At 51.2% G+C, this 21,766-nt stretch overlaps 2 protein-coding genes and 1 long non-coding RNA gene across 3 annotated transcripts in view; all 3 read left to right on the top strand.

Annotated features, from left to right (window-relative positions):
- Nucleotides 1-3,629: 3,629 nt before the first annotated feature.
- Nucleotides 3,630-5,197, top strand: TP53RK (TP53 regulating kinase). Its single transcript, XM_055723017.1, has 2 exons — nt 3,630-4,058; nt 4,570-5,197. The coding sequence occupies exons 1-2, from the start codon at nt 3,659-3,661 to the stop codon at nt 5,046-5,048; spliced, it is 879 nt and encodes a 292-aa protein (XP_055578992.1). The 5' UTR covers nt 3,630-3,658; the 3' UTR covers nt 5,049-5,197.
- Nucleotides 5,198-6,361: 1,164 nt separating this feature from the next.
- Nucleotides 6,362-7,851, top strand: LOC129736953 (uncharacterized). The gene is made up of 2 exons (XR_008734200.1): nt 6,362-7,175; nt 7,268-7,851. It is a non-coding gene; the product is annotated as an uncharacterized LOC129736953 (long non-coding RNA).
- Nucleotides 7,852-12,042: 4,191 nt separating this feature from the next.
- Nucleotides 12,043-21,766, top strand: part of SLC13A3 (solute carrier family 13 member 3) — a 28,400-nt gene continuing 18,676 nt past the window's right edge. Inside the window, exon 1 of the mRNA XM_005438997.3 lies at nt 12,043-12,158. Coding sequence (XP_005439054.2) covers nt 12,048-12,158 — 111 coding nt within the window. The 5' untranslated portion in view covers nt 12,043-12,047. The remainder of the gene's footprint in view (nt 12,159-21,766) is intronic.

Here is a 21,766-nt window from a genome sequence, read left to right as displayed (position 1 = left end):
AGCTATGTGTCTGGGCTAATGTTTCATGTTTTGGGAACATGGTTGGGTGCTGGGGCTGCAGTGTGATCTTGCCCATGATCTCTGGCTCCCATAGCTACTCCCCGGAGCTCAAGCCTAGGCATTTTGGGTGAGCTGTGTTATGACTTGGAGGAGCTGTCATCCATGCGTGGTTCCCCACCACGCCAGGCAGAGAGCCAGGGGGGATCTACAGGCCTCACCAGCCACTGGGCAAACCCACTCTTGGCTACATGGTCTGCAGTTTGCCTCAACAATTCCTTCCTTCTCAAATGACTTCAGAAGGAAGAAAATATATTTTATTCCACAGTCACTCAGCATTCGTTTATCTGCCACCCCGCTGTTCTCTGTAGGCTTCCTGTTCTCTGGTGGGGCAATAAACATCATTAGCACTGGCAGCAAGGAGGTGAGGTCCTGGGAAGTGTAGGCAGAGCTTTATGGTATGTTTACAAAAGGTGGCCAAAAAGATGACATCAGAATGTACACAAGTGCAGCTGCTGCATCGACACTGCGCATGGCTGGGCATGGTGGTCCTCTGGAAAAAAAAAAAAAAAAAAAGGTGAAAACCTGCTATGATGTACAGCAAGGATAATTTGGGAAAAAATTCTTCTTTCGGGGTTTTTAAAGTACACCTTTCTTATACCATTAATGGTTACCAGGTATTCTGGGCCTGTTGAAGTTTTGTCCCTAAGCTCTGCATGAGAAGGTCTGGCAGGGTTTGATCTACCGGGACTGGCTCATGCTTCATGCCTGTGGGCAAGATTCTAACCTCGTTCCCTCCTGCAGTGCTTTCCTCCTCTCCAGACCGTGTCTGTTGGCAGTGCCATTTCCCCATCTGATCCTTATCTCGCTCTTGGCTGCTGGACCGGTGGGGTTCGAGTTCCTGCATCCATCAGCACAGCGCATCCTCAGGGCTGAGCCACAGGAATGTGCTTCCTGAGGAGCCTTTGAAAGGGCAGCCTGCATTTGGAAACAACCCGGCTGTGATTACTGAAAACGTTACACTCTACCTCTGGGGTGGAAAAGCTAAAAGAGGCTTTAAAATCACAAATTAAAATACAAACATGAGAGGAGAAAAAAGTCCATCCTGGAAAGGGGAAGGTGGTGTTCAGCAGCGGTCATCACACACTCAAGCACATTTTCTCTAATAACAATCGACCCTTAGGGAAGGGTTCAGGGGTCCAAACCGACTGAGCTCAATTCAGTTGTTGTTGAAAATGACAATCCATGAGCAAGCACCAGTGTTACAGCCGGCTGGGACAGAGCCAGCTCATCAGGCACCTGCATTTATTGCATGCTCATTCACAGCCCAGAGAGTTTCCTCCTTATGAACATCAGGCTGCATGCATTACTTTTTTTATGTTATCCTAACCGGGGAGGGGTTCGCTGGCAATGCTGGTCAGTACTGGTGGTTGCCCCATGGGTCCTGGTCCTCTTTCCTGAATATTTTAAGGATGCTTCCAGTGTGGCAGCCTGCAGCAGCCCAGGGTGCTCCCCTGCATCCCCACACCCCTCGGCTCGGTGGTTGGTCCCTACAGCCTGCCACAGCCCTAGCATCCTCTCCGGGGGGAATTGGCCAAGATCCGAAGCTCTGAGCTGTGATGAGAGTCAGAGCTGTGAATTCACAGATGGGAGGGTTTATCCCTGTGCCCACACTTTGCAGGTTGGGGACACAACCTTAGAGCCAACACATGCCTTAGCTGGGTGCAAGGAGCCACCTGAGCCAAATTCAACCCATTTCCAGCCTCCATCCTTAAATAAGCCAGGGGGTGAGGGGAGAGCTGCCCACAGCGCTGCAGCCTGCCCAATGCCAAGGGATCGGCAGGACAGCAGGAAGCCCATGGGATCTGCCTTGGTTTCCATGAGCTTGGTTTGCTGCGCTGCAATTTTTAACTCAATTACATTGTTTGTAAAAGGAGAGTTTATAAATGCTTGTCACCAGGAGAACAAAGTTACATAATTAAACAATTTACCAAAGAGTCTGTGGCTTCAGTGCAGTTCTCTGGGGTGATTCAATATTCCAATAAAAATACTGGGTGATACCATAAATATTGTAAATGGCTCTAGATGGTTTCCAAGGGCTATGTCAACTGTTTATTGCATTCAAAGAGAAAAGAATAAGTGAAATCACAGGGAAGATAAAATTTAAATAAATAAAATAATGGGAAAAATAAAGCAAAAATATTTTCTTTTGTATTTTGAAAGCTCTGGAGGATGTTTTTGGCCAGCATGAGAGAGGGCCATCATATTTACCAGAAGAATGAACTGAGGGCATCTGTGTGCACTTGCTGATAGGTTATATATGTACATCTGTGGAGGCTGTGCACGGATGCTTAGATAAAATCTGCCCACAACAAGGGGAAAACTTCTTTGTTTATTTGATTGTTTGTGGCATTTGCAAATTCCAGCCGCAGAGCCCAGGAACGCATCTCTTTCCCTGGCCAAGCTGTCAGGCTTCTGCAGCCCTGCCACAGCGAGGGCAGCCAAAGGAGGATGCCACGGGTGGGCAGGATTGCGGGGTGGATTACTCGTATCATTGAAAACTTGGGAAGGTTGTTTAAAAGTTGTTACTGAAGCAAGATAAATATTTGCCAGGCATGATCCCACCATGCAATGACAAGTAAGCTGTATGGAATGTGTTAATAAAATATAAATGTTCTAAAAAGGAAACAAATGTTGTGGATGAGAAAACAAGGACAAAATGGACTTGTGGCACCTCCAAAGGCAACAATTGAAAACATATTTACATGGACTGGGCTGAAGTGTCATCTCTCCTCCAAGGAGCATAAATTGCAGTATGTGCAGGTCTCCCAGTAGAGCAGTGGGTTTTCAGGGTGCCTTAAAAACCCAAACACAGCTCCCAAGAAAGTGAGGTTTGTCCATCTTTTACTAACACAGAGATGTGGGGCTTGGCTGCTCGGGGAAGGGGGAGTCACCGGACCCACCGCGTGAGTGGGGTGGGCCAGCAGCCGGGCTGGTGCTGCCTGACATGGGGACCCGAGGAGACCCCTTCTGCCCCCCCAGCCGCGAAGTGGGCAGCTGCGGTGGCTCTGCACGACCTCCAGAGAAGGCTTGTGGCACATGAAGCACCAAGAGCCTGCAGTGAGCCCTTGGGGGGGATGTCCTGGTGGTGATGCCCCAGTGCTGGAGCATCCTGGTGGTGATGCCCCCGGTGGTGTCCCAGGGGTGATGCTCGGGAAGGCAGCTCCAAGGTGGTGCTGGCAGCACCTCGAGGGGAACACAAGACCCCACTTGCTGCCTTGGGGAGATGCAGATCCAGCTTGCAGGCTCTGCGGCAGCTGCAGGTCTCGCTCTTGCACTGGCAGAAACGCAGGGAAATGCCGGGCTGGGGATGGCTCGGGCACAAGTCTTGCCATCCTGCAGCTTCTCCGCACCCCCCACCACGGCAGAGGTGGACAGAGGGCCGCCCCGTAAGGGGGGAAGCATGAAGAAGGATTTTGGAAAAGGCAGCACCAAGGAAGAGAAGAAGGAAGTGGGGCGCAGGTCGCGCTATAGCGAGGGCGCCGCGGAGCGGTACAGGCGGCGGGGGCGGAGCTTGGGCAGTTCGTAGGTTTCCGGCCCGGGCTGCCGAAGGTTGCCGAAGCGGCGGCGCGCAGGCGCTGTGTGGCGGCGGTGCCCTCTGATGGCGGCGGCTGAGGCGGAGGCGGGCGGCCTGCGCTCTGGCATGGCCGGGGCGGCGGGCCCCGTGGCGGCCGAGGCGGGGGCGGCGGGCCCCGCGATGGCCGAGCCCGGGGCGGCGGGCCCCGTGGCGGCTGAGGCGGGGGCGGCGGGCCCCGCGATGGCCGAGGCGGCCGCCGCGGGCCCAGCGGCGGCTGAGGCGCCGCCGCCGCCGCCGCTGCCGGGGCTGCGGCTGGTGCAGCAGGGTGCCGAGGCGCACGTTTACCGCGGGCTCTTCCTGGGGCGGCCGGCCGTGGCCAAGCTCCGCGTCCCGAAGCGGTACCGCCACCCGGCGCTGGAGGAGCGGCTGAGCCGGCGGCGCACGGCGCAGGAGGCGCGCTCGCTGCTGCGGTGCCGGCGGGCAGGTGGGCCCGGCGGCGGCGTGAGGCGCGGCTGCCCCGACGGGACGGACACCCCTGGGCGCCGAGTGCCCCCCGGCTGTGCACGGCGCTCAGAGCCAACGCCGGGCCGTTGGCGGCCTTCCTGCTTCATCTCGGGGGGTGCCGGTGGTGTCCTCGCATCCCAGGGCGGCCTGCTGTGCCGCCCTAAAGCGCAGCTTGGCCTCGGCCCGGCAGCCCCCGTGCCTGGCTTGGCGGGGAGCATCACCCCCCGGAGGGGCGCATGGTGGGGAGCATCACCCCGGGAGGGGCTGAGCCTGTCACCGGGCTGGAGCGGCCAACTCCTCTGTGGCTGGAGGCTGGTGCACCTGGGCTGGAAAAGGGGTTGGCAGGGGGCTTTCCTAGACGTGGGTTATTGGTGGCTGGGGGTGATCTCAGTGGGCATTTCTGCTTAAGACTTGTAGCAGGTGTGTTTTGTTGTTAAAGTTGGAAAATCCTGTACATTAACCAGTAGTGTTTTGTTTGCCCTTTTAAATAGGGATTGCAGCTCCAGTGGTCTACTTTGTGGATTATGCCACCAACTCCATATATCTTGAAGATATTGTTGACTCGGTTACCGTTCAAGACTATATTAATTCTGTACAACAGAGTGGAAATGATACCAGTAGCCTCCTTATCCTAGCAGAGAAGATGGGTGAGTTGTTAGCAAGAATGCACGATGAAGACCTTATCCATGGGGATCTCACAACTTCCAATATACTTCTGCGGTCACCCACGGAGAAGCTGGACTTGGTGCTGATAGACTTTGGACTCAGTTTTATTTCAGGTCTTCCGGAGGATAAAGGAGTTGATTTGTATGTTCTGGAAAAAGCGTTCCTTAGCACCCATCCAGACACTGAAGATATGTTTAAAGCTCTGCTAAAGACCTATGCAGCTACATCTAAAAAATCTGGTCCAGTGATCAAAAGGCTGGATGAAGTACGACTAAGGGGAAGGAAGAGAACCATGGTTGGGTAGAAGAGAGCAAGTTTTGGGATGGAGAAATGTTTACTGCTTGGGTTCTGCAAATACGGCTGTTTATACTTCCAGTTGGTTTTATTTGACGGATTGCTATTTTAATAACTGTATCTTCAAATAAATAAATTTGAATAAGTTTGTGTCATAAAGTAACCAAAGTATTTGTGAGATGGGAGCACAGACACCAGAGAAACAACTAAAGGTCGCTACTTTCTTAAATGTTAAATGTTTATTCTAAAAAGTAGTTCACAGTGTCATTTCACTAGCCCTCTTCTTTGTGTGGTTAGAATCATACAGAGTAATCTTCCTCAGCCTGTGCGCCACGGATTTGTGGGAGGTAGGAGGGACCTGGGGGATACCAGAGCATCTACAAAAGGTAATTGTGAAAAACAAATGTGTTACTTTTCGCAGAAGACGTACAACAAAGCACTTAAATCAATTATGAATGGCTGTACACATCCTGAAAATTTTTAGGAGACTGAATTCCAGGGCATGGGGTAAATACAGTGCTACAGGTAAATACAGACACATTCATTTTCTCCCAGTAGTAATTCTGGCTTTTCTAACTTTCAGTTGATAGTATTTCCTTAAGCAAGTATAAAAATTGTTAACTGAGAGCAGTATTCTGCTGAGAAACTTACACTTTAAGCAAGAAGTTTTCTGTAAATTTCCTTTTTTGGAGCTTTATGAGAGGGACCGTCTGTATTGCGATTGCCTGCCTCGGTAGGCATTTGGCAGAGGCAGGCAGTGGTGCTGGGTGTTTCGCTAACATTTAATTGGTATTACTTGATTATCTGGATTACTGTATCTAATAGTGTGAATGGTAAGATGGCCCAGAGGAAAAACTTACAAACCCCACAGGAGAAGGGTTAGAAGATGATCAGTCCTCTGCACTGCAAGCGGACTGGGGCGTGAGCAGTCTGCTGGGTGAGTGTGTGAGTTTTATCATTTACTTCAGCCCACGATTTAGGAGGAACTGTGACTTCTCGCTGCGTTGGGCCGCTCTGTCGTCGGGCAAGATGCTCCGATCCGCTGCGCTGCCGGTGCTGCTCCGTCTGAAAGCGCACAAAAGCGGGCACAGCCCTGCCTGGCAGGGGAGGTGGGGATGGAGGGTCTTCTCCTCGCTTAAAGCGGAGCAGACCCCAGCCCGGGGCCGCGCTAGGAGGGGCCGGGGCAGGCGGGAGGGGGTGGGGGGGTGGCGGGCGGCGCCGCCGAGAACCACAATGCGCTGCCGCGGCAGAGGGCTCACTCCGTGCGGTGGCGCCGCCGCAGCGCTGCCGCTTTATAACACTGAAGTGGGCGGTTCGCGGCCGCGCAAGTGTCCTAGCGCTGCGGGCTGCCCGTGCCCGGCGCGCATTCACCTCTTGCCAGAGGAGCCGCCTGGGCGAGTGCCCGGCCCCGGCGTGGGGCCCCGGGTTCCACGGCCCAGCCACAGCTTTGGCTGCGGGGCCCCAGCACTCCCTGCGACCCCCCCGGGGGGCTTGTTTTTATGGCTGGGGGACCCCAGCCCGCCCCGCAGCCCGGGCTGGGGTCAGGGAGCAGCGGGACGTTAGGAGCCGTGGCAGTGGCATGCTCTCCTACCTGCACAGAGAGCGAGTGCAACGGCCCGGGTGGCACAGGGTCACTTAAAGTGATCCCCAGGGTGGCCTGTGGGCTGCTGGTGCAAGGCCCTGTGTCACGGTGTGCGCTAACAAGTCCCCTAACGAGGCCTGATCGGAGCCCCCGGTCCCAGCCCAACAGAGGGGAGGCAGCACGCCTGAGCCCCCTGCCCGCCATCCCCCATCTGTACAAACACTGCTTTGACTGTCTCCCGGTGATGCCAGGATTGAATTATGTTTGTAAATCCCTTTGAAGAAGTCTGTTTCCAACTATCGTTCTGTTTATTAAAATGCAGCTCTCCCTGTGGGACAGAGGAGGAGAAACAAAGCTGCTCGACTGCAAGTTCCTGCGGCCGACGCGGTGCTCTGAGATGGAGCCCCACGGTGCAGCCGGGCTCTGCAGCCTGCGGCGAGGCCAGCCCTCCCGGGGGCCAGTGCGTGGGACTGGCCTTCCAGCAGGGACTCCTCAACTGGCCTCTGCCGAAATCTGCTCTGTGATGGAGCTTCAAAACAAAGCAGAACATGACTGGTAATGAAAAGCAAAATGTTTTGCTTTTTCACGGCATGATAAAAACTCTCCCTTGTTATGTAAGTGTTACTTTTTGCACATCTGTGTTACAGCTTGTTGATGTTTCCTCTTGGTCAGCCTGATGTGTCTACATGGATTGCTGTAGCTGTTGCTCTTGGAGGGTGGAAAAATCACAGCAGGTGCATGTCCAGCAAAGAGGACACCCTGGACCTGCAAAGCATCCACCGCACGTCTTGCAGCCTCAGCTGTATTGCTGGTTGTGCCTGTGGCAGCAGCTCTTTACATGAAAAGCGCTGATTCCTTGGCTGGTTCGCGAGGCTGGTGGAGTTTCTAGTCTTGGTTTGGCTGAGGATAGCTTGGCTTGCTGCTGTGTTAGCTTTCAGTGCATCTGCATGGTCATAAGTGACACTGAATCGTTATGTTATCGATATAACTTGCCATTGCATTATTAATATTTGGGCTTTTTGCCTAATGTGCATGCATTCTCATAAGGAAAATAGGACTCATCATTTTTTTTGTGTTACATGAACAGTTTATCTGCTGCAAATGCAGCTTAAAGCCACCAGTATTCTTTCAGAGTTTGGTCTGACTTTGTAAAAAGTCCTTGCAACTCAGTTTAGATTGTTTAAGTTTAAAAGGAAAACCAATAAAATAAATATTACTCTTTGAATTGAAATTGAAGCAATAATCTTTGGGAAGAGGTAAATGATCTTTTAGGCTAGAAACCCAAACTTCTTTTTAACTCAGAGTGACTGTCTTGTTTTGTATTTCCACCACTGGCAAAGCAGCCCAGTGCTCAGTCCCACCCTTGTCAATGGATCCGGACACGGAGGATGGTCACAGCTCCGTGTGACACCGGGAGAAGCAGTGATGTCCTGCCCTTTGGTTTACCCAGAGGGGGTGTCCCCACCAGCCCCAGAGGCTGTGTTGGCCTTCATCCCCCCAGACCCCCCACCGGGCCTGCTGGGGGCACCGACAGGCGGTGGGGCTGTGCAGGGTGGGTGCACCCAGCCACTGGAGGTCTCTCTGCCACCATCATGAGCACCGGGAAAACATTTATCTTTGGGAAAAATGTTCTTTCAACAGAAAATATTTATAACTGCATGCTGGATGGACAGTTGCTCACTCTGGGTCTTTCTGCTGCTTGAATCTTCCTGCTTATAAGAATGAATTGTCGCCTCAGGGGACTGACCCCAGGTCTGCCAGGAACAGCTTCATTTCCAGGCGCTTCCAGGCACCTGCCCGATCTTGCTCTGCACCTTTTTTTTGGGAATCAACCAAAGTGCCACAAACACAAGCAGCATGCGAATAAGCTGTAGAAAGAGGAATAAAAGGGAAGAGGGAAAGACAAATGCAATGGAAATAGAGGCATTCCATCAGCAGAATGTGCAGCATTAGGATTTTTGAGGGAATCGCTGGTTGTTGATGGAGTTACGTTTTTTTTGTTTATTTTGGTGTCTGACTATCATCAGTGATTTCTCTTGTGGGAGTGGGGAGCCAGCTTGCGAGCTCAGGGCTACCAGCCTGACTTCAGTTTGCACCAATAACAAGTTGTTTTGCATACTAATGCCATAAGTGCAGACCTGAAATAAGGGTTTTTTTGGAGATAGATGTGAGCTGGAGACCTATAGGACCACTAAGAGGAAAAACAGACATGAAAGAAAACTCATACAAGTATGGCAACAAACAGGAATGAAAATACTGTTGCATAATCTGGGTATGCTGTTACCATGACTTTTGGACAGTGGCTGCTCTGTGCCTGCAGTTACTGTGTGTATACGTAAAAACTGCGCATACAAGCTATATGGTGTCATTTTTTTGAGTGAACTTTTTTTAGTCTAGGCCTTGATGTCTGCAGGAAATTGATATTTTCCAGTTTTGCAAGATGCAAAACAGCGATAACCTTTTGCAACCCTCCTCTCCCATCAGAGCTGATAGGAAACCAAGTTAGTGCCATAAAAGCATAAAAGCTCACTTGTAACCCAGAGTTCACTATGTGAGGGTCACTACAGACAAATAAAGCCTCTCCCTGGCCCAAGCGCAAGCTGTGTCCCAAAGCAGTCCCTTTGGGAGCTACGCGGCACCTTTCTTTTGCAATAAGCTAAGCTTACTCTGTAAGTAATGGAGAGTAATGGCCCAGGAGTGGAGTGAGGTCTGATCCCAGGGATGGCCATGGAGCACAGGGAGGGCACGGCAAGGGCAGCTACGGCTGCTGCTGGAGCTGGAAATGGGGTGGTAGGAACAGAGTTTACAAGGAAACAAATTAATTACACGTTAATTCCCAGCTGAAGTCCTGGGAAGCCGAGTGAACCAGCGCGTAGCCCCCACAGAGTGCGCTCGGCTGGGAAGCGCTGGAGGCTGAGCCCAGCATCCACCCTGCCGAGCCGAGGGGGGCCGGGGGGATCGGAGAAGGGGCTGTCCGGGCAGGGACGTGACTCACGGCTCGGAGGGGGAATGTGCTCCTGATCCCCTCGCCCTCCGCACTAGCAGCAGTCTGTATCTTCGTGAGAGAAAGAACAGACTGTGACACTGATGGCTTATTATTCTTTTGAAGCTTTTTTTAACTTACAAAGTTGATTTTGAGAGAAAAAGCTTTGTAGAGCTCCTGTGGTCCAGCATGCGGCACACACTTGTACACGTGCTCCCAGTCTCTGGTGGATGGGTATATTGGCTGAGCTGAACCTCTGTCAAGCAGTTGCGTTGTTTTGATGGCCTGAATTTTTTCTTTCAGGTCCTCCACCATCCATCTGCCCATCCTCTCCATCACGCACCACTACCTGAGCTATAAAGCAACTTACACAACCCCAGCCCACTGGAGTGGTATTAAGGCAGCACAGGACTCTCCTACTCATTTTTTTTTTTATCATGGTAACTTTTCACCCATGTTGTCGAGCAGTTAAAGAAAGGCAAGATAAAAATCCCTGCAGCTTTCTCTTGGTCAGCCCTGTGCTTTCTTTTGGGCCCCTAGGGAAGGTGCATTTGCCAGCAGGGCTGGGCAGCCGCGGGGCCAGGCGCCAGGCGGATGCCGGATCCTTGCTTTGCCAGCGGCCCCCGGCAGTGCCCGGCAAAAGCTTTTGTGTCCGTTCCGCTATTTGAAAAGAGCCGTGGTGGTGATGCTGTCACCCTTCAGCTCCTGCCCGGGATGGCTGGGGGGATTAACTGATTTGTTACTATTTGTGCAAAATTTTATATATGCCATTAAGGAGAGGGAGTGGAACAGAGGAGGTGGATCCAGACCTGGAGCACAGTCTGGTCAGACAGGCGTACCATCCTGTCTCCAAAGCTGATTGTATTGCCACACTCTTCCTCTCTAATTTCTTCTTCCCTCTGTGCCAGTGATTCATGGGGTTTGTAAGCTGGAGAGAACTTTCCTCAGTGGGGTCTGCTTTTTTTATCCAATGCATCTGACTCCAATTTGATACTCTACGAGTGACCTGCGTGGAGGTAGTAATTCTCCACAGAGCTGATTAACTGTGAAAAGAGAAAGGTTTCTCTCCTGAACATGATTTTTCTACATTTTTCATATGGGGCCAGCTGACCCATATTTTGAATATGTTTTAAAGCCCTCAAAGAATGCTGGTGAAGTACTAAGTCAGGGTGCTATTTTGCTTTCCCTTTTTTCTCCTCCCTACTCAGCTTTATTTAGCCTCCAATGGTGAGAATTCAGGTGATGCAAAGAGCAGAGAGAAAATTCAGCTCTATTGACTTTGATCTCTTGCTCATCTTGATAGTGCATCAGTGTCCTGCGATGTGCCTCTTGCCTGGGCTCCCCGCAGTCTGACGGGGACTGGCAACCTCTGCGGTGCTCGCTGAGGTTTACCTGGGTCCGGAGGGGGGATCCTCTCCTAGCCCTCGTACTTTCCCATTTTCTTCCTGATGATCCTGACGCAGGGCAGAGCTGGCAGGAAAATCTGCCCTCAGATCTAGAACTGGCCAGCTTTTATGTTTTCTTTTTGATTTATGATTGAAGCATCCTTAATTGCGTGGGTCTGGCTATGTTAAGGGCAGCCAGGGTACAGTCATATGCTACTCACTCGCTGGGGCTCATACTTGTGCGAGCCAAGGCTCTGCCTCCTGCTTTTCCAGGATTTCCCATGGCTCCGTCCTGCTCCGCACCACTGGCCTTTTGTTTGGTTGTGTTCACTTATTTTCAAGGAAACAACCAAAAAAGCATTTCAGGTGGCATTGCAAACAGCTTGTCAGACCCCTGAGCCACTGGTGACATGGAATTGTCAAAGGCAGTGGCAGCTCCGCGTCTAACGCCTTTGAGGCACTGGCGATGTGCGTTTGTGCGTTTGTGTGTTTGTGCCTTTGAGCATTTGTGTGTTTGTGCCTTTGTGTGGTTGTGCGTTGATGCCTTTGTGTGTTTGTTTGTGCGTTTGTGCATTTGTGAGTTTGTGTTTGTGCGTTTGTGTGTTTGTGCGTTTGTGAGTTTCTGTGTTTGTGCGTTTGTGCATTTGTGCGTTTGTGTGTTTGTGCGTTTGTGCGTTTGTGCGCTTCTGTGTTTGTGCGTTTGTGCCTTTCTGCGTTTGTGCGTTGGTGCGGTGTTTCGGGCCGTGGAGGGAAACCCGGTGTTTCAGCCGCCGCCTTCGGGTGTTTTTTCCTACCAAACGCTCGTACTATTTCTTTACATCAGGTGTATCGAGCCTGAGTTACTCGCAGACCAGACGCAACCCGGCGGACCCCTCCACGCTCCAGTGGTGCCGGAGCTCCGCACGCCGCCCTCACCCCTCCGCACGGCCGTGCGGGGCGACCCGGGGGGCCGGGGCCGGGGCGGGCGGGGCGGGGCGGCGGGGCCCCTCCCGGGGGCGGGCCGGGCTCCGCGGGATAAAGCGGCGGCGGCGGCGGCGGCGGCGGTGGCGTCGGGCCGGGATGGCGGCGCTGGGGGCGCTGGTGAAGAAGGCGTGGAGCGTGCGGCGCTTCGTGGTGCTGCTGTGCGCGCCGCTGGCGCTGCTGCCCGTGCTGCTCAGCCTGCCCCCCAAGGTACCCGCCGGGCGGGGGGCGATGTGCGGGGTGTGCGTGCGCCTCTGGGCCCCTCGCTGCGGGAGGGACGTGCAGGGGCTGGAGCGTGGCCGGGGCTGGGGCACCAGTCTGATGAGGGGCGGCTGGGGGTGCAGCCTAGCACCCTAGAGTGAGCCCCCGAGGGGGCCGCGGGGGACCTTATTGCTCCCTATGACTGCCTGAAAGGGGCTGTGGGCAGGTGGGGGTCGGTCTCCGCTCCCAGGTAACGAGCGATGGGAAAGATGAAACGGCCTCAAGTTGCACCAGGAGAGGTTTAGATTGGATATTGGGAAAAATGCCTTCCCAGAAAGCGTGGTCCAGCATTGGAACAAACTGCCTCGAGGGTGTCACCATCCTTGGAAGTGTTTAAAAACCATGTAGATGCCGTGCCTGGGGACATGGGTTAGTGGTGGGCTTGGCAGTGCTGGGTTAACACTTGGACTCGATGGTTTCAAAGGTCTTTTCTGACCTAAAACGTTTCTATGGTTCTGTGACAGCAGCTGGGGCGCGTGGAGCAGGGACACAGTCGGGACGATTGGCTGGGGTGTGCTGGTTGGGGACACTGATGTGGCAGTTGCAGCCAGGGGTGCAGACTAGGGGCACCAGCTCTGGTATACCGATGGGGCAACGCAAACTGGGGCCATGGACCTGGGGTGCAAGCCGGGGATGCTGATGCAGGGCATGGACCAAGCGAATGGATCAATGTTACAGACTGGGGGTGCAAACTGTGGGCACAGCCCTGGGGACATGCAGCGGGGACATAGCCGTGGGGCTCTGTCCTGTCTTGCTGCTCACCTCTTGCCTTAGCCCCAGCACTGCCTGGCCCTCACGAGGGTCACCCTGCTGCCTGCCAGGGTTTCCCTGTGGAGGCAGGGGGCCACCAAAGCCTGTGGCCTGCCACAGCTCCTCACCCTTCCACAGCCACCTTAGTATGAATGGAGGGGGCGTTCTGGGGTTATTTTAACTTTTTAGAGGGAAGAAGGGATAGATAGCATGAACTCTGTTTAAGGTGCTTTGATGGACACTGGGAAGTGTGAGGAGCCTGTGTTTCAGAATCCGCTCAAACTGAGCAGCACTGACTAGTACTTCTTGCTGATACCTGTTGCTGTTTTTATCGGTAGCACTCAAAGGGGAGCTGGGGAAACTGAGGCAAAGCAGGTTCATGGCCAGCATCGTGCAGTGAGGTTTTTGTAGAGCTAGGGTGGAAGGCAGGTGCCTGGGGCTCTGAGGCTGCCTGGCATTGCTGTCCCATCCCCTTTGCTATGGGAATCATGGTGTGGGCAGGGAGAGAGGGACACGGCAGAGCTGGAGGTGGCTGTGCAGAGAGGTTCGTGCCGCAGGGCTGGGGAATGCGGGGGAGCCACACGTGCCACCCGTGCTGCTGTGGGCTGTTCTCGGGGTGGACCTTTGGTGCTATATCTGAAAAGGCTTTGCAAGTAAGATACTGTGTTCTGTAAGCATTGAAAAACTGGTCTCCTGGTAAGGTTTGGGCTTTGGCATGTGTGTTAGGCCGCACGTCAAGCGATCTGTGGCATGATTTTGGGCCGGAGGATTTTTGCAGCTGTCCTGTATACACAGCTTTTGTGCACCAGGAGCTCCTGAGCCTTCAGTGGAAGTCCAGAGGGCAGTGAAGTCACTGGGGAAATTTTCTGCTGTTGAGTTCAGTATGGGCAGGATTTCACTCTTACATTCTGACTCAGATCCATTTGAGAATGACTTTGTTCTCATCAGAAAATAAGTGATGTTCAGTACCTGGTGATTATAGAATGATTCAAGTGCTGTAAGGACACAAACATGGCATACACTTCTGTCTGTGTAGTGCTTGTCAGGTTAAACCTTTGCATTCAAGATAGCAAAATAAATGTCCCAAATAAAAAAAAAAACACACCAAAACGACATAGAATGATCATTTATTTATTTAATGGTACCGTATGTTAGAAAGAGAAAATTCTTTGGATTTGTTCTCCCTTTTTTCTGTTTGGCATTACTGTGTGAGTTCTTAATAGGAATATACTAAATGTCCACCTCAAAGAACAGAAAGTGTGTTACACAATAGGTATGTAATTCCTTTACAGTTTGATAAGTAGGTAATTATATTTGTATGTTCATTTACAGTAGCTGAACAAGTGACTTCAATGATATTTAATAGTATCTTGTTTGACTTTGGCACTTGTAAAATTGTGAGATATGGTTAGAGGGTGATGAGACGCACAGTGCGCTCAGCATGGCTGGTGCCTGAACTGCTCAGTAGTTATTTTAATGTAATTGTGAGAATAAATCACAGGTGAACCTGGCCCTGTGCTGCGGGAAGGCCCTCGATCTAGATGCTCTGTGCACCAGTACAAGCGTGTAGCGTTACACCTGCTGCATAAAGGTTTGGGTGTTCAGGGAAGGGATTTCTCTGCGTGTACAGAAGAAAAGCCCCTGCTGGCGTAGTGATGCTGTTGATGCCTGCTCCGCTCTGGCAGTGTGCCAGTAGCATGCCCCTGGGTGGACCCACGGAGGACCTCACACACAGCCCAGTCCTAGCAGTGCTGTTTTATTGAAGGAGAACTGGTGATGGGAAGGTGAAGAAGCAGAGGGGCAGCTGCCGGCAGGGAAGGTGAGGCCCTGGCAGAGCTGGCTGCTCTGCCTCCTTGCCTTAGTGATCTGTTCTTCATTTTCTGTCAGTGCTAAATGCATTACAGTTGGTAGCAGCAGTGAGACTGGCCAGCACCTGCGCTGGTCCCTGTCAAAACTCTGATGCTTGTTGGCTGTTAACCAGTGCAACATTTCAAGCAAGCCTGACTGCATCTTCAGCAGGTTCTCCCCGAGTCTGGCATAGCAGTTTGTTTGGTAGCTGTGAGCTGCCAACCAAAATTGTATCTGCTCATGTTCAGGGGTTAGTGATTCACTTAGTTTCAACACAAAATTCTTTCACTTGTTCTGCCAGGAAAGAAACTTGTTGTTGCATCAATAGGGATTTAAGCTCTGAAGTCTGGAACCTGCTTGAACTGCCCTCTGCAGCCTGAGCCGCAGGGGGCTGCAGGAGAGGAGGGCAGCAGGTTACGCTTTTAACTGTGGTGTAAAAACATCAAGAAGGAGAACAGGCAGGGAGTCTGGGATGGTAGAGTTTGGAAGTTATCCCGGCGTGTGATGGAAAACGCGTGCACCACCCGGGTCAGATGGCTTACCCTAACACAGGACTCGAGTCCAGTCTTGTGCTCTCCTAGGCAGTCAGGAGGCAGGAGCTGCTGCAGGTGCTCAGCAGGCTCTGTCCCACAAGGAATTCAAGTGGCTGTGCTGCTGCTGGTGTTACTGGAAGGCTGTCCCAGGCAGGGCACCCAGAGAGGGCAGGCTGGGGCAGGAGGAGCCGCTGGGTGCGGTGCAGTCATTGCAGCAACCTCGGTGCTGAGTGTGCACACCTGGAGCATGGGAGAGTTGGATGGGCTGGGGAACCCTGTGCTCCTGCAAGGATGGTTGCTGTGCTGCCTTGCAGGGTGTAATAGAAACTGGTAGATGAGAAGCAGGGAGGCTCAGCCCTTGTAAGGTTTCCCTTGTGAGAAGGTGTCTTACAGGCACCTCTGCAATACTTTCCTGCTCTGCGGATGCTAAAATCTGTTCTCACATTGTGTCACCTTCTCCCCACTAGGATGATCAGCAGTTTTAATCTCCCAAGGGACTGGAGCCATAGAAAGCCACCTGAGCTTTGGCTTCAAGGGCAGCGTTTCACTTGGAATCTGGAGACCAAGAAATCATGACCTGAAGTTGATGTAACAAAGAACCACAAATAGGACGTGGTTTCTTGGGTCAGTGTGTGCTTCTGAGTGGCACCCTGTGGCCTGGATGCAATGGGTTTTCCAGTGAAACCTGCACCTAGGTGACATCTCCCTGGCGACAAAATCCCTTAAGAAAAATAATCCATCAAGTCTGGCCTTGCTTATTGCTGATGTTCTCCAGCATCCGTACCCGCAAGCTGCTATTAAAGCTCTCATCAGCTGTTGCCCTGCAGGTCTCTGTGTGAGCCTCTTCACGGAGGGACTGTGTCAGGGCTGGCCCTGGTGCTGGCATTACATTGATGGCCCTTGTTTTTGGCATTACATTGATGCCCTTTGTAGGTTGCAGTTGTGGAGAGGGAGACTTGCATAAGTGGTTTTGTCTACAATCTCTTTTCTCTTAAATAGAGAAATGACATTTCTGCTTTGTGGGTGGGTTTGCTGAGACCTCGGGGTGTGCTTCCCAAACTGTGGCTGGAACAGTGACCTGTGTCCATCACGTAAAAAAGCAGAAGGACATGCTCTGTGAGGAGCAACTCACCAGGTACCAGTTCTCTACACAAGGGTGTCTGTGTCACCACCTGCTCTGGTTGCTGCTGAAATGGCTGAATTTTTGTCCCGTGAGTGGAAGTGCCTGTGACCCCCCTGCTCAGAGGGCTGTGAATGATTGCAAAGAGCTCGGACAGGGCAGGAGGGGCTGGAGGAACTGTTCTGCTGGAAGGGGCATGGGGGGCACTTTTAATGAGCTGTGCAAAGAGCTTGTTCCAACAGCTTCTAATGAACTCAATGTCTACAGCCTCTTGGCTTGGTAACAGCTGAGGCAGCCAAATCTGCTAAAAGGAGCTCTGAGCAGGCAAATAGGGCCCGGTGCCTTCAGAAAACAGACTTGACTTCCTCGGTGTCCATAGAGCAACTTAAAATTAACTTGGACGTAATGAGTCCTCCTCATTAGAACAAGGAGACCTTAAGAACTTCCAGAAGAAAAATGACATTGCTTGCACTTGGAAGCAAAGAATGTGAACAGAGGCTCTGTGGGGAGAGGGGTGATGCAAGTGGGCTGGTGGGGTGTCCTGGGAGGTGGATCTGGATCCTGGGCTGGAGAGCACAGCAGGAACACAGGCAGGTAAAGAGGCAACAGTCAGGAGAGCAGCCTGGCAGGTGAAAGAAGTGATTGCAGCCTGATTATGTGTTTTGTGCATGAAGTACATCTCTGCTATGTCTGCGCTTGGTGGTTTAGAAAGTCCAATTTCACAAAAGTGGAAGCAGTGGTCAGTTAGATGAGAGGAAGAACTTTAATGGGGAAAGAGGGGTGATTACTGGAAGTGGCGTGACCACATTTTACCGTGTGTACTGTGAGCTTCAGTCTGGTGGGAGGGCAAGCCTGGCGAAGAGCAAGCTGGCACAGAGAGAATGTGAAAGCAGCAATACTTGGGGGAAGAGGGAAGTGGGCAAGAGTCAATATTAGTTGGAGGCTAAGAACTGTAGAAAACCTTAAAGGGAATGTGAAAGAACTGAGGAAGAAATTCCTGGGCAAGGTGTTGAGCACAAGTGTGCGGCACAGAAGGAATCTGACCCATGGATTCTGTTGCCAGATGGACAACACGGAAGAAGGCGTATTCAACGAAGCATTTTTGTTCTGTACTCAGGAGAGTGCTTATAGTACAGTGCTGTATCATAAGAAGCTGTCTGATAATGAAATGTCTTTGTTGTGACAGTAACTAAAGGGAAGTTAAAATAGTTGGTGTCCAACCCTGGCTACTTTAACATCTACAGGTTTAGGCAACTTCCATATAGTAGTTTTATAAAGGCTGCCTGAGGGTTGTTGTAAATGGGTGCATTTCTGCAAGCCCCAGGTGGACTGAGGTCGCCAGGAGCACTGGCCGTGGGTCAGGCTGGTTGGGGGTCCCTCTTGGGAATCAGATGCCACTAAAGGGCTTGAGATGGCAATATGTGGCTACCAGGCTGGCTACCCACAGCCAAGAGGGTTAATGTGATATTCGTGTGTGTGGACATGTGGAAGTTGAGCAAGCAGTGAGGATCTACCAGGCTGCTGTTGGCTGAGGTTCTGGCTTTCACCAGAATGTTCTTCCAGTCTGGCTTCCACAGCTCAGAAGTGGCTTTGACAAATTGGAGAAGTCTCAGAATGAAGAAGGGACTGGAAGACAAGCCATGTGATGAAAGCTGTGCGAGCTCAACCCATTTCTTTTAACGAATAAAAAGGCACAGAGTGACTTGATTGCTACCTTGAAGGCACATCCATCATGAGGAGAGTTTGGATAAGGGTGGCCAGAGCTAAGGCATAAAGGAGGCGCATAGAAGAAGATGTAGTCAAAGGAAGTTGAAGCTGGCAGATTCAGATTATCACAACATAATTTTAACAGCGCGGCTAATTAATCATAGGAACAGCTTATTAAACTTATGGTGGGTTCACTGTCACTGAAAATGTTTCTTTTTTTTCCTAATCAAATGTGGTGGATCAATCTCAAAACCAAACCCTGATGCTGAAATGGAGACTTAAAACGGGAGCCCTGCTAACCTTGCACAGGGTGTCGGGTCATCACACTGCAGTGTTTGAGCTTCACGGTTGATGAATGTTTGAAGATGTAGGATCTGTAGCTGCCTCCAAGAGGTGTGAGCCTCACACCTCTGAGCCAGGGAAGATCTCAAAGATGCCCATTTCAATTTTTTTCATTACTTTCCTATGTGATCTTGGTCAATTTATCTGCTTTCTCTGAGCTTTAGCTGTCCTGTTTGTAAAATAGAGAAAATGATTCTGTTTTTCTGCCAACTACAAAATACTTTGAGAGGTTTAAATAAGTGTTTAATAAGCTTTATCTCTTTTTAGCATAACTCCAGAGCAAAATACCTTCCCTGAAGCTCTTACAGCTTGTGTCCCTGTATCACTGGCCCCTTTCTAGCCACTCTGCAAATACTCAGTGGGAGCAAAACAACCCAGCTGGCAGGCAGGCTGGTAAACAGGGCTTGGTTTATGTCCAGATTACATAATCTTTGGAGGAGCTGGGTTAGTAGAAAGGAGATTCACATACCCATCCCATCGGAGAACAGGCAGTGTGAGTGAGATGGCCAGTAGCACAGTCACAGCTGCAGTGTGAGATGCTAAAAGCCACTGGTACTTTCTTGTACCGAATAGTTCTGAGCGTCACAGGTAGGATGTTCCTTTGTGAGAGCAGTGGGATAAAAGGGCTTGAAAAGCTCCAGTTCAGCCAAAACCTCTCTTGGTATCGGGATCGAGGTACTGGAGGAGCGCTGGCACCTGTCTGCCACTCATTTGTTTGCCTGGTCATAGGGTGAAAGGGTGGTGGGAGAGCCTGTGTGGGGGTGATGAGGCTGTGATGACCATGTAACATGCAAAGGTTGGTAGAGAAAACCTGAAGTTTGGCTGTGCTGAGGTAGGGCTTCTTCAGGCGCTGGGTCTGGTGGGGAGGCTGTGAGCACTGGGCAGGTGGCACTGGGCTGCCCGGGAGCTGCCTGGGGCTGGTGGAGAACAAGGTACAGCTGAAGTGCCTGATATCCCCTTTGAGGCTAGTGGTGGGGACTGGTGGCTTGTACACGCCTGCTCCTTGGTGCTATGCCTGGGCGAGCCAGTTTGCCTTATCTGACCCATGTTCCCTGCCAGCACCTCCTTTCCCTGGGGCACCTCATCTGCCCTTCCAGGAGACCTCCCGCTCCCTCCAGCTCTCCTTGCCCACCGGAGACTACCTCGTGGCTTGGCTTCCTCTGCCATAGCTCAGCAGGTCCCCCAGTGTGGAAAATCCCCGGAGCTTTCAGTGCAGCGAAGACAGGATCTGTCTGGAGGGGCAGAGGTCGTTCCCAAGGCTCTTGAGCAACAGGCAGGGGAGCTGCTGGAGTCCAGAGCCACCGAGCACTTCCCTGGAAATCATTAAATGGTTATAAAATTAACCCAATTGCAAGTCCCATTTTAAAGTTTGTGTGCACTACCATTTTCCCCCTGAACTTTGATAGACTTATTTTGAAAAAAGAAAAAAAATAAAACCAAGGCTGCCAGGGAGGTGGGAGAAGTAGGAGTCTGATGGTGGCGCAGCGGAGGGATCAAAGGATAAAGATTGTGCAGGAGCGATGGTGCCTGGAGCATCCCTGGGCAGCTGAGGCCACCTCCCCATAAGACCATTCTTCTGACACTTGTTAGCAGTTATTGTTTGCATACTCGGCAAACTCGCTGGGCACTGCAATTAACACTTGCAAGGTATCTCAAAACCAAGAACCTTTAAATTTTATATAGAGTTTGGTTCAATGTTATTAATGGTTTTAAATTTTTTTATTCTGGGGAGTGCTTGCTCCAAATCTAAGTTATTCTGAAGTGGTCTTGTTCGTTTTTTGTTCAACAAGGGTCTGATCTTAAGTAAAACTTGTGCAATTTGCCCTCTTCTGTGGTAGAATAAATTGGATAAACAATACTACAGCTTACTTTTTCAAGTGGTTTGTTGTTGATCCACATAGGTTTCAAAATTTCAGGAAAACCTTCTGTATAAGCAGTTCTTTCTGCCCTGTTTTGGTTTTACCCCATGGCTTTTGATCTTGCGCTAAGATTAGTGATTGGAGTCATGCTGTGTTTCATTGCAATGTTTTCCAGAACATTTTCTGTGCAACAGAGAATAAATAACCCTTACTTAAAATTAGTTTTCTAAATGGTACTTATCTGTTTCATCAAGTCAATTAAAGCCTTCACTGATATGCTCTTATATCAAGGCGTTGTTAAATATTTTAAGTTGCTTCACCCCTGTAATAGGCAGTGTCTTTATTTTGAAGTTGACTTTTGTGCCACTTCCCTTGCAGAAAGCGGGAGAATATTGTGCCAACGGGAGTAAAAAATTATTTATACGGCCTTTAGAGATCAAATGGAAAAGGGCTTAATGAGACCAAGGCTATTTCTTTGGTGTATGAAAAGAACCAGAATAAAGAGCAATTATCAGTTGCCATGGGAGTGAAATCACTAATCTAGTGTGCAAACATTTTAAACTGTGATTCTTTATTTTTGCAAAAATTCGCACTGCCAGGTTTGTTGCTCTGGTCCTGCCGGTTTGGAGGGAGCGAGGCCATGGGGAGCTCATGGGAGCTGCCAGGTGCCCCGGCTGCGCTGGGAACGTAAAGGTTTTACTTCACACTATCTCGTGTGTCATTTTACTGGGATATAAAATTAGGACTGAAAGTGGTCTTTAAATCCAGGTCTTGGAAGCTTCATGTGAAGTGTGGGCTCTGTTGTGATTAATGTATTAAAAAAAAAATAAATCAAAGCAAATTGCTCTGTTCTGTGTTTCCACCTGCACTGGAACCTTACTAGTGGAACTGCTGGTGAAATGCAAAGACTGAGCGCTAAAAGCAAATCAGAAATTCTGTCATTCTTGCCACTTCTCAAACACTCGCTACAGGTGTATTGAACAATAAATCAGCATTGGTTTCAATTCACTCAGCTTTATGCACCCAGCTGGGTGTCAGGGTAGATTGTGTTCTTTGGCGTTCTCAGTAACGGTGGTTGTGTTTTATTCCCCGTTTGTGACTGGGCTGGCATCTGCTTCAGGAGCTTGGGGACAGCCACATCCAGCTAAGACCTGGAGGGAATCTTTTGCAGGTGGCCAGGCAAGTCATAGCTCTGCTGTACCTGCTCTGGCGCCTTGCCGCTCCCTCTCACGCTGCAGCTGAGACCACGTTACCCCCAAAACACAGCCCCTCGCTGCTTCCCACCCAGCCGCAGCCGGGAGCGGAGCCGTCATCCCCCTCGCAAAAAGCCTCGCGAGCCCCAGCCCCGGGCGCAGCGGAGGGAGGTCCAAGCAGAGGGACAGAGGTGCCTTTGAGTAA

This window comes from Falco cherrug, chromosome 10, assembly GCF_023634085.1.
Source record: "Falco cherrug isolate bFalChe1 chromosome 10, bFalChe1.pri, whole genome shotgun sequence".
NCBI lineage: Eukaryota > Metazoa > Chordata > Aves > Falconiformes > Falconidae > Falco > Falco cherrug.
Note: the sequence above shows the minus strand (reverse complement) of the source record. Positions and strands in the feature narration are given on the sequence as shown.